At 36.7% G+C, this 15,809-nt stretch overlaps 4 protein-coding genes across 4 annotated transcripts; 1 reads left to right on the forward strand and 3 right to left on the reverse strand.

Annotated features, from left to right (window-relative positions):
* Window positions 1-1,433: 1,433 nt before the first annotated feature.
* Window positions 1,434-2,024, reverse strand: LOC140037399 (uncharacterized). Its single transcript, XM_072081534.1, has one exon. The coding sequence runs from the start codon at window positions 2,022-2,024 to the stop codon at window positions 1,434-1,436; it is 591 nt and encodes a 196-aa protein (XP_071937635.1).
* Window positions 2,025-2,565: 541 nt separating this feature from the next.
* Window positions 2,566-4,412, reverse strand: LOC140037400 (uncharacterized). Its single transcript, XM_072081535.1, has 4 exons — window positions 3,894-4,412; window positions 3,750-3,802; window positions 3,205-3,589; window positions 2,566-3,036 (listed from the first exon to the last, which is right to left on the reverse strand). The coding sequence occupies exons 1-4, from the start codon at window positions 4,410-4,412 to the stop codon at window positions 2,566-2,568; spliced, it is 1,428 nt and encodes a 475-aa protein (XP_071937636.1).
* Window positions 4,413-4,712: 300 nt separating this feature from the next.
* On the reverse strand, window positions 4,713-5,517 carry LOC140037401 (uncharacterized). Its single transcript, XM_072081536.1, has 2 exons — window positions 5,170-5,517; window positions 4,713-5,012 (listed from the first exon to the last, which is right to left on the reverse strand). Exons 1-2 carry the CDS (start codon window positions 5,515-5,517, stop codon window positions 4,713-4,715), a joined length of 648 nt encoding a protein of 215 aa, XP_071937637.1.
* A 5,309-nt stretch (window positions 5,518-10,826) lies between these two features.
* On the forward strand, window positions 10,827-11,782 carry LOC113729715 (WUSCHEL-related homeobox 5-like). Its single transcript, XM_027253967.2, has 2 exons — window positions 10,827-11,217; window positions 11,362-11,782. The coding sequence occupies exons 1-2, from the start codon at window positions 10,899-10,901 to the stop codon at window positions 11,562-11,564; spliced, it is 522 nt and encodes a 173-aa protein (XP_027109768.1). The 5' UTR covers window positions 10,827-10,898; the 3' UTR covers window positions 11,565-11,782.
* Window positions 11,783-15,809: the final 4,027 nt, after the last annotated feature.

Here is a 15,809-nt window from a genome sequence, read left to right on the forward strand (position 1 = left end):
TTTTCTCACTCATTTTTTTTTTAAATTTTTCATTTTGTCATGATGTTAACTACTTTTGTTTCATTATTATTATTATTTGTTGGTTTTATTTTATTATTTTATTTTCTCTTAGTTTGTTAACTTGCTCATTTTTCGGCATTACCAATTTATGATAAATTTGAGCCTCTTTTCTTATCTTTCGAAAATGAAATTTTAAATTTATATATGAAAAAAATGTTAGGGGTTCAAAAATTTTGGATTAAATTTTTATATTAACTTTTATAGTACTTAGTTCAATTTTTTATATTCTTATTATTCAATTATTAAATAATATGTAATTTTGTGAAATAGAGTATAAATGAAAAAAATTGGTAATTAGGATTATTGAACATTATAAGTAAATATTTAAAATTAATGATGGGTACAAAGAACGGTATAAATTGATAACTTAATTTGCAAAAATGAATTTAAATGAATTTACAAAAAATTAAAATAAATGGGTTATAAATGGGTAATTGGGTTACCCAATTCATTTTTTGACTTACCCATTTATATCCATCTAATTAAATAGGTATAAATGGGTTGACTCACTTATACCCATTACCCATTTTACTCAATCCAAACCCGCTCAAGTCACTCATTTTGACACCTCTAGGTAATACGGTGGTCGGCTTAATTTTAGATATAGGTCAGATGAAATTGCTACTAATATTTGTGAAAGTAAGAAATATGAAACCAACGGTCCCTTGCTGTTAGCCATCGCAAAAACCTTCCTTTGGGTCGTATAAGTTCAAGTTTGGCTCGTTGGTTTAATTAAATAAGTCGAACTCAAACATCAGATTGGGCTTTTTTCTAAACGAGCTTGGCTGGGCTGGCATGTGAATAGTTCTTTTAAGGTCATTAAGACTTATTTATACATTTATTCAAGCTTGTCTTACTAATTGTGGAGGTTTATTTTGTTTTGACTGTTTAGGATTTTATTTTATTTAAATATTGGAAATCTTTTTTATATTTGGTGAAATTTTTCTCATTTAATACGCAAATTAAATTAGTTAGACTTTTTGAATTGCAAAATTATATAAGATATACAAATATATTTGTGGTTTAATTTCTATCGATTTCCTCTGACTCAATTGGATCCTTCCTTAGACAAGTCGGTGTAGGAGTAAGAATAGAATTAGTGCAGAAACATTAGTATAGGAATGTGCCACTTGACACAAAACAAAAAAAAAGTCAGTGTAGGAGTAAGAATGGAATTAGTGCAGAAACATGTGTAGTATAGGAAAGCGCTAATTCACACAAAACAAAAAAAGTTAGTATAGGAGTAAGAGTAGAATGAGTGCAGAAACATGAGTAGTATAGGAAAGTGCCAATTGACACAAAACAAAAAAAAGACATTTTTTTTTCCAAACGGTATTCTTCTTATACATATATAAACTTGATAATACAAGATTTTAGTTACATAGAAGGACATTGGTCCTATTATCCTCCTGTATACTCTCTTTGAGCCACAGGGGGAAACTTTGTTTCCATATTACCTTGGAAACAAGTTTGGTTACAAATTGTGCCATTTTATGAGCACATCTATTCCCATCTCTATACACAAAAGAAAAGGTACAGTCTTGGAACATGTCACTCAAAAGTCTAATATCATCCATGATTGTGCCAATTGGTGTTTCAACCAAGCCTATCTTGTATATTGTTTCAATGGCAGCTTTGCAATCAGTTTGCATTTCAATTCTTCGCCATCCAGCTTCTCTAGCCATTAGCAAGCCTTGTCGGAGTGCGTCTGCTTCTTCCAATTCAGCTCCACTTCTGCTATACTTTCTAATGCCTCTTGCTTGGACAATGTTTCCATAACTATCTCTCGCTATCATTCCTAGCCCAGCTCCTGCTGATTTAGTAGGAATCGCAGCATCAATGTTTATCTTCACTACCCCCTGCGTCTGGTGGCCTCCATTGATGGTTTTGCATTTGGTAACTTGTTCATGTCCTGTGTTTTTTATCATTTTCCATCTGTTCCTCTTGGAACTCCAGCCATTCATTTTTTGCAGTTTCTAGTATGGCCATGTGCTCTCCATATTTCCCTTCAAACTGTCGAGCATTTCTTGCCTTTCAAATTTGCCAGATGATGTTTGATGTTAAGATGATGTGGTTTTCTCTTCTTTGTCTGCTCCTTGCCTCTAATATACCTTCCCACTATCTCCAGAAATTTGATCTCCATTGAAATAAGCCGTCCCATTATATTGGGGCCAGCTTCCATATAGGTTCAGCATTTTTGCAAAAGAAAATCATATGTTCCACTGTCTCCTCCCCCTCCCTATAACATTTGCATAATGGAGAGCCTTTTCCTGTTCTTTTGTGTATCAATTCATTTACAGGAATACTATTGTGTAGGCATCTCCATATGAAATGTTTTATCTTTGGCTTCATCCTTAAACCCCACAAGTTCTTCCACACTTTTCCTTTATGCTGTGCGTAGCTGGTTCCTCCCTATCCATGATTTTTCGTGTTCCTTTGGTTAACCTCTTTCTTTTCTAATGCATATCCCGACTTCACAGTATAACTTCCTGATTTTGAGTATTTTCAATAGACCGTATCCTTCCTGGGAAACAAATTTAGTGGCATCTGTAATATTTGTGAAGCTTCCTGCTCTGAGAACGTCTCCTCAATCAGCTTCTTATTCCATTCCCTCTCTATCAGCAAGTCTGCCACAGTTTGCAAGTCACAAGCTGGAGGTTTCTGTGTTGCTATTCTCCCGGTTGGTGATGCCATGATCCATTTGTCCCTCCATATGTTGATAGTAGTCCCATCTCCCACTCTCTTTCTAATTCCTTTTTGTAGCACCAATCCAGAGCTGTATATACTTTTCCACACCCATGATGCGTTCCTTGGAGCTTCTCCATCCCAGCCTGTTTGCGTTATTTTGTACTTCGCTCCCAGCACTCTGCTCACTAATAGGTATGGTTGCATCAATATCCTCCATAGTTGCTTTGCTAACAACGCACTATTAAAGTGCTCTAAATCCCTAAAACCCAGGCCTCCATTTCCTTTCACCTGTGTAATTTTCTTCTAACTTATCCATTGCATTTTTCTTTCCTCTTCATTTTGGCCTCTCCAGAATTTTGCCATTTGACCACATATTTCAGTACAAAGTCCTTTAGGCAACCTGCAGCATGACATTGTGTAATTTGGTAATGTCATTATGACCGACTTAAGAAGTACCTCTTTTCCTGCATAGCTGAGTAAATTGTGCTTCCATCCCTGCATTTTGGATTTTGCTTTATCAACAATGTGGGCGAAGACTTGCTTTTTTGATGCTGCTATCACTAGGGGAAGTCCCAAGTATTTGCCACTATTTGCCTCCTTGATGTTGTTCATCTTTTCACATGTTTGCTTTCTCTGTTGTCTGCTACAATTTCTGCTAAAGAAAGCAGCAGATTTGTCATAGTTAATGCACCGTCCTGAGGCTAATTCATATTTTGCAACTATCCTTTGCATGGCTCTAGCTTCCTGTGGGTGCGCTTTACAACAAAATAAAGAATCGTCTGCAAAGAATAAATGGGATAGCACTGGTTCATTCCTACTCAGTTTGAGGCCTGTAATCTGCCTATTTTCAATTGTCGTTGCCATGAGATTAGACAAACCTTCCGAACAGAACAAGAAAAGATAGGGGGATAAGGGATTCCCCTGTCTAATACCTCTACTAGGCTTCACGTACCCCACCCTCTCCCCATTAAAGTTGAAAGAATAGGTCACAGAAGACATACAGCTCATAATCCATCTTACAAAAATAGGACAGAACCCCATTTTTAACATTATTCTGCCCACAAATTTTCATTCCATCATCAGAACCTTTTTCTTTTGCTTTTTAAAAAATGCATGATTTCATGGACCAAAATGATGTTATCTACAATCTGTCTGTCAGGGACGAAAGCAGATTGAGAAGAACTAATGCACAAGGCGATAACTTTTTTCAGTTTATTGGCCAAAATTTTTGCTATAATTCTATAGAGCACATTACAAAGATTGATAGGCCTATAGTTTGCCAGAGATATAGGGTTTTCTACCTTAGGAATGAGGGTTATGCTAGTCTCATTAATGCTCTTTAAAAGATGGCCATTGCTCAGAAAACTTTGAATAGCAGACACCACATCAGTTTTAATATCATTCCTGTATCTTTGAAAAAATAAGGGTGTCATGGCGAACACGACTGCTCTAACCTCATCTTCCTCCACAGGTTGTATCAACGTCTGATTTAGTCTGCTTGTAATTGATACTGACACCCCTTCTAGCACTTCTTCCATGTCCCCTGGCTGAGATGTGGTGTACATGTCTTCATAGTACCTGCAAACCTCCTGGATGATTTGTTGATTATCCGAACACCATTCTCCATTTCCTTTCTGCAAATTGGTTATCTGATTTCGTTTCATTCTTGTCTTCACACAAGCATGAAAATAGGCTGTATTCTTGTCCCTTTCCTTTAGCCATTTGCTTCTTGCCTTTTGTGCTCAGAAGATTTCCTCAGCTTTATAGGCACTACTTAACTTTAGTTTCAATTCAACCATTTCCCTTTTTTTCCCCTGAACTTCAGATTCTTTAAGTTCCTGTATCTTCCTTTTTATCTCATTAATCTGTGTAGCTGCATTTTTTTTATTCAGTCTATTCCAACTTAGAAGAGCTATCCGACACTCTCTAATTTTCCTAGTAATCTTGAACATTTTTTAGCCAACCTATGGTTCTGCCCAAGCCTTCCTCACTACCCCTTCTGCTTCTTGGCTCTGAGCCCAGACTTGGTCGAAGACAAATCTTATTTTCATTTTCTTTTGGGCTGGTATAGTAGACAGCACCAGCATTGAGTGGTCAGAAGCCTCATTTTCCACATGTTTGCAGATTGCATCCCCAAAAGTTTGGAACCATCCTGTGCTACTCAGGCATCTATTCAACCTTTGTTTAATCTCCCCCTCATTCTCCCATTGGTTACTCCATGTCCATGGGTTGCCTTCAAAATGTATGTCTACCAGGTTAGCTTTCTGTATAAAGTTTCTGAAGCATCTAAAACTACCCTCACTTCTTTTCCTACCCCCCCCCCAATTTTTCTTCATTTGATAGAATATCATTGAAGTCCCCCAACAAAATCCATCTATTCCCCCACAACTTCATTCTTTCCTCCAGCCCTTCCCATTGTACTCTTCTGGTAGCATCATCCGTACTTGCATAGACACCAATGCACCACCATTCTTCTTTTACTTCCTCATCATAGACCTTAAGCTTGATTGAGCATTCTGAAGTATGAAGCTGTAGTACTTTTACTTCCTTTTTCCACATCATAGCTAGACCACCAGCTCTTCCTATTAGTTCTACTACTACATTATGGTCAAAACGAATCTGCTTCATGATACTATCAATAACTCTTTTTTGATTTTTCGTTTCTGATAAAAACACTACCTCTGGAAAGTGGAGGCGTATTACCTCCTTGAGTTGGGGAATTATCAAGGGGCTCCCGGCACCTCGACAGTTCCATGCCACAACTCTCATTTACACTGTGGAGGCTTTCTTGGGCTTGCCTCCATTGCCCCTAGTTGTATTTGCAAAATCTCCCCCAGTTTCATCATTTTTGGTTTCTGCTCCTCTGCCACATCAATCTCCATCATACTACCTCCCTGATTGTCACTTGTCATTTTCCTCTTACCTCTCATTTTGGGCTTTCCCAGTTCAGTTGTGATATCAGCCAGCGGCTTTCTTGTGACGCATGGCCTTTTCCTATCCTGTACTCCTCCTCTTGCATTTCTATCTTGTCTATTCACCGTGTGTAGTTGGTTCTCCTCAACCCCTTGTCCCACATTTTTACTCAAATCCCTATTTTCTTCACCTTCATCCGTCTCCATTACCTGGACTATTGCAAGTGCTAATTTGTTTTCATCTTCTTTTTCTGTTGGTTCTACATTCTCCTTATTCTCCTTCACATTCCGTCCCTTCATACCTCCACTAACTTCCTCCTCCCTCCCTACTCCCTCAATTTTTCTTGTTTTTTCTTCAACTTCCTTTGTTTTTTGCTCCTCCTTTTGCTCCTTACTCTTCTCATCATTTTTCATATCTCCTACTGTATTCACTTTACTAATATTCTTCCTAGCTTCCTGATTCCTTACCCCTACTCCCTCTTGTATCTCCCTCTCTTTTTGCTTCTGTGGTTCAACCTTTTCTAGGATACTTCCTTCTAACGTTCTACTGGCTCTTAAAGGAGAAGCCATGATGTTCCCTGCTCTTATCCATGCCCCAAAAAAAGGACATTCGAAATATGAAATTTTGTATGCTATGCATGTGGGTGGGGATAGTGAGTTGTATGATTTAGAACGCACATCTGATTCATGTTGCTTTTACCCTATGTTTCGCTTAAAATAGCAATTCGGTGTCTTTGTAGTGTTTGGTACCACTTGTTAGGCTCTCATTTTGTAAGAGTGGTTCCCCCTGAGTGGAAAGTTTGCACGATCTTCCTATACTTCCTTCGCGAGGGAAAAGATGCACTTCTAATCCTCAAAGGTTGGGGGTCGGCCAAAATCGGTCCTCAATTTTTCGCCAAACTAAAGTTAGTCCTAAAATATTTAACTTTGAGAAAATCAGTCTTTAATAATGTTTTGATCTAAACAAATATAGTTTCTAAAGTATATTATTGACCAAATTGGTTCTTAATTCTTTGTGAAATCTAACAACATTTATTAACCTAATATAAAAATGCTTGAAATTTCTATAGAAATTATTGGAAAACTCTAAAAATAAAAAAGTCTAAAAAATAATAAAATAAGTACACGATATTCACTTTTGACGAAATGATGCTAATTTGTAACTTTTACATAAAGATATACAAAACTGTAGGTACAAATTATAATGTTTAATTTGTTTTATTAAAAAGTACAAAAAATAAATAAATTCAGCACGTGCAGAATACATGCTTTTATTCCAGTGGTAAATTCAACTTTTTATGCTTCCGTAACTTATTTATTATACTCATAAATTTTCTCAGATCCTACAAAATATTAGCCACCAGTTTGGTCAATTAATATGCTTTAAAGACTATATTACTAAGATCAAAACAATAAGACCTAATTCGATCGAAATTGAATACTCAAAAGACTACAATTATTTTGACCGAAATATTGAAAACCAACTTAGTACAAGCCAAATTTTGAAGACTAAAATTGCATTCTTCCCTCCTTCGCAAAAGTCTGGTGCCGCAACTCTCAAGTCGGGAGGACCACAAAACATGCATGATTATAAGGGCTTTTTTCTTTTGTTTGTGAGATGCAAAGAAAAAAAAAAGTAAGAGAGCAAAGGACAGGAGAAGTTAAACTAGTTGGTTGACCTAATTAAGTTGCTTTCAGCCCGCTGAGAACGGGCGTCACAAGGATTTGATTAGAACCAACATGCTTTGCTATCTTGAAACGAGCCAATACAATTAAGCCACGAGCATATGGTCGAGACTGAAGTAGGATGGCTGGAAAGTGATTAGTGTCTTGAAACTTTTGATCGGAGTTCAAGCAATTTCCAATGCCAAAAGGTAAAGGAAATGGAAGAAACCTAAAAAGTGTACGTTGCTGCTGTCGTCGCATGAGGGCATGAGGCAGAAAGGTTATTAATGAAATAGAACCTGCTTCCTCCGTAGCTCTCCGGACCTATGATTGGGGGCTTCTTGCAAGTTACAAGAGGTTTTTCTCCACCTTGTAATAATGGTGTCGCGAAAATGGGTGTTGTTAGAGCTTCCATCACCGAGTCCAGACAAAGATAGTGGAGACAAGAAAGAAAATGACGGAAATTAGGGCGGCCTAGATTTCACGCGTGCCTCTTTGTTATTTTAATACGCTTCCCCTCCTGTGCTTCGCATTTGCATGGATCGATTCATTTTAACCGATAGGTATGCACCTGCAGTCTACACTATTAACTGGCAATGGCGGACCTGCTCGAATCTCACTGAAAAACATATATTTTCCTTGATTTTGTGAGCCGTATAGAAATGAGTTACGCCCCCAAAACGGCAAAACCTTCAAAGAAAGCCCTCTTTTTTTCTTTTGAGTTGGGATGAAAGATAAGTGTGGCCGTACCTATTTGGAGGATTGATGAGGACAGGTGAATCGGACGTTTGGTGCTTTTTCCCATCTCAGCTTTCTATCTTTCCTATGACTATCCCAATATAAAATGACATTGAGTTCGGCGTTGAGTGTGGAGCGGACACCAAAACTAAAAATGTGTCAACAAAAAAAAAAAATTTTTTTTTTTGCTAGCTTTCTTGTTTTGAATTTGACCGGGGGGAACAAAATCTGGAAACAAGATAGCAAAGCTAGGAAAGGAACTGAAATTCTTTAGTGCTTCTGTATTGAATTGTTAGCTTACTTCTTGGTTAGGAGACATATGGGAAACTAAATATATAATTTTACATCGCAAGCAATTTCTGGTAATTAATCGAGGTTACTATTGCTTCAATTCCATAATCGTGTTTTGGTTGTGTACTTCCATCCCATGATGCATGATGGGATGGATTAAAATTTTATATGTATGTATGATGCTTTTAAGATCTAGTGAAATTCCTAGGAGTTAGAACGCAGAATAGTGCAGTGCCAAGCACCAAGAGACAAATAAATTCGTACTTAACTATGGGTTGGAGTTCAAACATTCTCGAGAATTGCGGAAAGCACGCACAAGTGCACAACCAGTTGACCGTTTACTGTCTCGATTTCTATATAATCAACACAAGATGTCCAGATAAGAATGGTTGAGAACATTAAATAAAGGACAAGTTGGTGGTATAGATTGCGGACCTAAAAATGGGGATTTTTTTTTTTGTGGTTGCCTCTTCTTTGTACCTCTGATTTTATGAGCATATTGCACCATTTTCATGAATTCATCTGCTACTTTACTGTTTATTGAATATGGCGATTTTATCTCTTCAAAAGTGAAGCTTTGCAGTATAGTAGGGGGTTAATGGCCAATATGGTCATTCATTCAAATACTAGTACTATCTCTTTCCACTTGGAGCAAATATTTGACAATAACCTAACATTCCATGCCAAAGTTCATAATTTTGCCATTAATTTATTTTTCTTGGATATTGGATCATTTTTCAATCTTGCAGTGCTGAGGCTTTATGACTGCTTTTGCAACCCAGAGACTGAGGTTGAAAATTGAAATTTTTCGGCAGAGATTTGCATGCTTTCCATGATTGACTCCTCGACAATATAAATGAATGTGAAAGAATAAACATCACTTGAAATAATACAATTCCTAACAACAAACTAAGCTAACCTAATTTGTACTGGATTTGCAACAACAGAAATCTCAATGAGTTTCGCAAGTTCGTTAAAACTAAAAGCATGCTAGTAACTTCACTGAGGAAAAGAAATTGTTAACCTAAGACAGGAGCCAGAAGACACAGGAAAAGCCAATTCGGTTCCCTTCTTAAATTCCAGTGAGTAGTCCCTCTCAAATTTCAATTTTTGTTGCTTTATGTCCTCTGATCCTTCCCACACAACTCTAAAAAGAAGGTCTACTATACATATCCAAACAATTTTTGACTGAACTTTCGCATGGTCAGCTCAACTCAGTACCCATGTCAGTGATCAAAAGCATCCAACTAGGATCAGACAATGTGAACTTTGACTTTCACCACCATCAGCCTTCTCTGCCAGTATGATCTTTAGCATAGCAATAGAATAGTTTAAGAATTAAACTTGGATTATTTGCATGTCCTTGTGGGTTTGTCCTATTGGATTAGCTAACTAAACACTAACCACGAGCAACAAAAGGACACTGCATAAATCCCAAGAAGCAACTCGGTTTGTGGAGGGTTTTGGTGTGTAAGTTCCTATGCGCATTATTTCATTTGTTCAATTAATCTTTCTCATACGTTATTTTTTTTGGAGTAACTTCTTTCTTATAAGTAACTCACTAATTTAAAAAGAAATGCAAGAAAAAGATGGGTTATCTGAAAGTGCTGTTGTTAATGTTTTCTTTCAGGATTAAGGTAGTTGAGTACAACAATAACAATACTCCCTCCGTCCCACTTTAATAGTCCTGGTTTTTTTTCACACAGTTTAAGAAAAAGTAGTTAATTTCGTTGGAATAATCAATTTAGGTAACTATTTTCCTAAAATACCCTCACATTAATTAGAGTACAACTTTATGGGAACTTAAATTGATGGTAAAAAAAGAATCAACTCTCATTAAATGGGGTAGGTTTATAGTAACAACAACTTACATTGAATAAGGGTATTTTAGAAAAATTAAAATACAACTACATTCTTTAATTGGAAAGTGGACTATAATTTGAGACAGACGAAAAAGGAAAACAGGATTATCAAAGTGGGACGGGGAGTAAATAAGAAGACAGAGAAATAATCTTTGCAATAAGTTCACATTGAAGTGATAGTAAGTATTGAACACTTGAATTATCTATCTAAGCATGTCCGAAACTCGCATTGCAATTATATGCCCAATTGTTAGTGTCCCGATAATTCAATGCAAACTTTGAGGACTCGCCTCCCTGTCTGCTCGCGGACCAAAATTTTGAATAGTGGCAGCTTTTAAGCATGTCTATCTCCCTCCACACAAAAAACTAGACAAAAACAATTCCATCAAATCCTCAAAGTCCTATCTCGTATTTCCCTAAAATCAAAGCAGTGTGGCCTAAAAAAAGGTTCATTCTGCTCTGTACTTTAGATGCCAAATTGAATAAAACGAAAAGAAATTATGACAATAAAAAACAAGTATACATAAACATGTCTTGCCAACTTTGCCACTAGTAGTATATAATATGCACACGAGCCCACAACTTCTTTTGAGTGTAGAAGCTACCGATCACAAGTAAAAGTAGTTCACTAAGAAAGATCAGAGTTCCAGAAGCTAAGTTGGAAAAAGTTTTACTGAGTAAAATGGATGAGGGCTTTTGTATTAAGCCACGAGGCGGTGGCTATGTTGGTGGCGGTGGGACCAAGTGTGGGCGGTGGAATCCAACCTCAGAACAAGTGAAAGTTCTTACTGACCTCTTTAGGTCTGGCCTCCGAACCCCTAGCACCGACCAGATCCAAAAGATATCGTCCCAGTTAAGCTTCTATGGTAAGATCGAGAGCAAGAATGTCTTCTACTGGTTTCAAAACCACAAGGCTAGAGAAAGACAGAAGCGTCGCAGAGTTTCAATTGATGAACAAAAAGAAAATCACTATCAAGGAAAGAATTCTTCTTCTATAACACGTAAGTCACTCGTATTCATGCACAGCATTTCTTGGAATTTATTGCTTTGCACTTGTGTTCATTAGTAAGTACAGGAAAAAAATATTGTGGAGGACCTATGTGCATAATATTTATTTTTCTACATACATGTATATTTTTGGACAGATTTTGCGGAGATAAATCAGATTTCAGAGCCTGAGAGAGTGATAGAGACTTTGCAGTTGTTTCCGTTGAACTCATTCGGTACTGAATCAGAGGCAGAGAAGCAGCTGAGATTCTTCGCAAACGATTGCAAAGGGACTGCGTCGTTTTCGTACGGGATGGGAGCAGAGATGGACCATCCAACCCTGGATCTTCGTTTAAGCTAGCTCCTTGTAAAGAAATCTCCTAATTAATTATCTCCAGCTGGGACTTCTGTCACGGTTTAACCACATGTTTAGCTAGCTAGGTTATGGATGAATATTATTGTAACATGGCATTTGGAGAAGGCAAGGTTAAGTAGCACGCATGCATATGAAATTTGTTGCAGGACGGAAACAAGAAAATTGTGTGGCTTGAAAGTTTTATGTTACTGTATTTAATTTATAGCTGTAAAATGCCTGCACGTAGCTCTAGATAATTGATCACTAGGTCGGAGCTTGGAAAATTCAAAAATGCTTCGACATTCTCCTTTGCATGCAACTTTTGGTTTTTTATTTTCTTTTACTCCCGGGGTTACTCTGCCGGATATATGAATCTTTATTTTATTTCCACATGCACGTATGTGAATGCATGGAAAATGGGACTTGGCCGCTTATTCTCCCAAGATTGTCAGCTTCGAGAGAAAAAACAAACAAAGAGTATGCCATGCCAGGAACCAGAGATCAGTCAAACTGACGCCCTTAGTCGATGATCACTGACTTTCCTTTTCTTCTTTTAGAATCAGAGGAATCAAGAAACGATATTTCATCTTAGGTTGTTTCAACAGCATAAATAAAATAGACTAGAGTATACCCATAACTTGTCCTTTAAGTTAATTCTGATTAATCTGTTTCTCTTCCTCCCACTCCGAATATTAATGTACTCCGAATATTAATGTTCGTTTCTCTTGAATGCATTTTCAATGTCTGCATTTCGTGTAAGTGGTAATATTAAGAGCAGTGGACAATAATGAAAACAACTGCACGGGAATCGAGGAAACGCAGCCGAAAATTTCACCAAGCATACACGACGGTAGTCAGTGAATATGATAATTCCCATTATCAAGATGACATTACCTCCTGGAAGTTATCATCTTTCCTTGTACGATTGTAATCTTTTTGGACTCTGGAAATGTTCACATTTTAGTATGCCCACGTTCTTTGCTTCCTTTCGTGTCCATGAATTATCTCGTCTGCATTTTTTCTTTTTTTTTTTTAATAGTCACTTTTTTATCTATATATTCTACACTACTATTTTAATCTAAAAGCAAACTGGGTGTAGGAGATGATGGAAACTGAACCACTGCCTGCCCGATCAGATTGGTCGGTAGTGCACCCGTCTGGATAATGTACACTATCCTACATTATCGCGTCTGCATTTGCAGTGCCGAAAAGAGGAATAGGTGACCAGATTTGCAGACTGGCTTATACAACAGTCATATTTTTCCACAATCAAATATGTTTCCATGTAGAATTTTTACGGTTGCATGAATTAGTTCTTCTTGCACATGAAGCTTCTTGGCCGCTCCACACAATCTAACTTGGAAATTTTTGCGAGCCAGGTACGTTCATTTGCCTGCTAGCTAGGTATTTATTATTGGTCCTACTGTGCATCTTTGGAAATTTATTATGCATTTTTTTGGGGCTAGCTACTAATGTGAACCACATCAAAAATATTGTAGAGTCTATACTATACTATATATAAAGGAGGAAGGAACCTTTTCCTGTAGATTAAAATTTATCCCTTTATGATTTTTTTAAATTAATCTTCATAACTATCTACCACCATATCTCCTCTGTTTCTTTCCTCGTAACTATCCATTACGAAATAAATATCTATTTGCACATTTTATTTTGGTTAATTTTCTACACATGTACTATTAAAGTATAAAATCAATTCTCACAAAAATAATTTCAATGATTATCTTTAAAAAAAAAAAATTTTAGTTGTACACGGATTCGATGTATCTCGACTACTAGTAACTATTGATCAAGAATCAAGCTGTTGAGCCGACAACTTGAAATATATTTGACCTATGAATGCCGTTTTTAAACTTTTACATGCTTTTACCATTTTTAGAAACAGTAGGAGTCTCCAACATTATGATATTAAGCCCCTGCTTGGAGTTGCCGTGCTTTTGCTAAAAAATTACAAAAGCATTTTTAACGTGTTTGGTAAGTATCATTTCTTGAATTTAGGAGTATAGTATTTTGCCAATAAAATACTTCTGACATAAGCTCAATATTGATGCTTTTAAAGCAGCTTTTATGTTCTAAAAAATAAAAAAAATTAACTTTTAATACTTTTATTATAAATTTTGAACTAAATGAATAGATAAACATGTTTTAGAAATTTCAAATTACACAGTATCAAATAGAAAAAGTACTTGATAAATACTTTAATCAAAAGTTCTACTAATTAAGTGATTTTTGATATGTCACCCAATCCCAAAGGGATCCTAAGTACCTGAAATTATGGAAGTTCTCTATAATTGAAAATGCTGTTGTAGACTACTACAGTGAACCATGAGACATAACCGTCTGTTAGATTCACGAGTAAATGGTTAGTCCCACATTGATCCGAGAGATAGATAAAGAGCGATTAATATATAAAGTAAGGGTCCGATACCTAATAGCTTAAACTTTTGGGTCAGAGTTGGATTCCTGACTTACATATTGGGTTCTTTGGTAGATTCTCTCGAGGTGTTTCTCCCTAACAAATTGGTATCAGGGCTTCAGGTTATGAGACAGGGCTATTCATGGGCAAGTGGATTCTTCTCAGTGTTGGACTGGTGAAAATTCTCTTCTTGATGGTGGACCGAAGTGCCAAGAAATTTGGTTGGTGTTGGCCCAAGTGTGCCATGGTTTGGCAGAGGGTCCGGTTGACGTTAAACCAAAGAATCAAGGGTTGGCAGGAGTCCAAAATGCAGTTTGGATGTTGAAGAAGAGTGGTCCATATTTGGGAGAAGATGTGACCTTGGTGATAAAGGTCGGATTGCATTGAGTACTAAAGTAGGCTAAAAAAAAAAGGGTTTATCAATTTAACTTTAATGTGGGGGTTGCTCATGAAGGGAGAGATTTGTTAGATTCATAAGTAAAGGGTTGTGTCCCACATTGATCCGAAAGATGGAAAAAAAGCGGTTAATATGTAAGTAAGGGCCCAAGACCTAATAACTTAAGCTTTTGGATCAGAGTTGGGTTCCTGACTTACATATTGGACTCTTTGGTGGACTCTCTCGATATGTTTCTCCCTAACAAATTGGTATCAGAGTTTCAAGTTATGAGATTGGGCTACTCATGGGCAAGTGAATTTTTCTCGGAGTTGGACCGGTGAAATTCTCTTCTTGATGGTGGATCGAAGTGCCAAGGAATTTGGTTGGTGTTGGACCAGTGCGTCATGGGTTTGGCAGGGGTCCAAAATGCAGTTTGAATGTTGAAGAAAAATTGGCCTTGATGGTGGATCGAAGTGCCAAGGAATTTGGTTGGTGTTGGACCAGTGCGTCATGGGTTTGGCAGGGGTCCAAAATGCAGTTTGAATGTTGAAGAAAAATGGGTCCATGTTTGGGAGAAGAGGTGACCTTAGTGATAAAGGTGGACTTGCATTAAGTATTAAAATAGGGTCGAAGAAGGGCTTGTAAATTTGGGTTTAATGTGGGAGTTTCTCATGAAGGGGGAGATTTGTTAGATTCATGAGTAAAGAGTTAGTCCCATATTGGTCCGAGAGATAGATACAGAGCAGTTAATATGTAAAGTAAGGGTCCGAGACCTAATATGTTAAGTTTTTGGATCAGAGTGTTGGGTTCCTGACTTGCATATTAAGCTTTTTGGTGGATTCTCTCGAGGTGTTTCTCCCTAACACCGTCCAGATGTGAATCGAATGATCTAGTGTAGGGGTTTCTTTTGTGCATGCAACTCGGCTCGATGATCCAAAAAACCCAATGATTAGACCTGAATCCGACCCCTGAATCGTATACGGATTGGGTCACATCCAAGTCAAAGAGTTGTATGAACCGGGATATCATTTTTCTGATCCGTGGAGATTTGATTCGATCCACACGTTATTTTTTATTATCTTAGAATTTTTTATACATTAAATCCACTAATTTATAATAGTTTTATCTTTTGTTTCTTATTTTTATTTTTACGTTCTCTTCCAAAACAAGCTTCTTTGTATAAGGTGTTTAGTTTTCAAACATATTGTGATATAGTTTACGGATAAAAAATTATAAATGAAATATTTAATCTTATTTATTTGAATCACAATAAAAAAAGTATGGAAGTTACTTTATATTGCAATAACAAAAGATTAATTTCGACTAAAAACTCACATGTAAGTACAACATACCGCTTATATGATATTTTTGAAACTCAAATACATTTAAATTTCATTTTGTCTTTAAGTTTTTTTATTTAAAATTTTTTTTAAAATTAAAT

The sequence above is a fragment of the Coffea arabica genome, chromosome 2e (assembly GCF_036785885.1).
Source record: "Coffea arabica cultivar ET-39 chromosome 2e, Coffea Arabica ET-39 HiFi, whole genome shotgun sequence".
Lineage (NCBI taxonomy): Eukaryota > Viridiplantae > Streptophyta > Magnoliopsida > Gentianales > Rubiaceae > Coffea > Coffea arabica.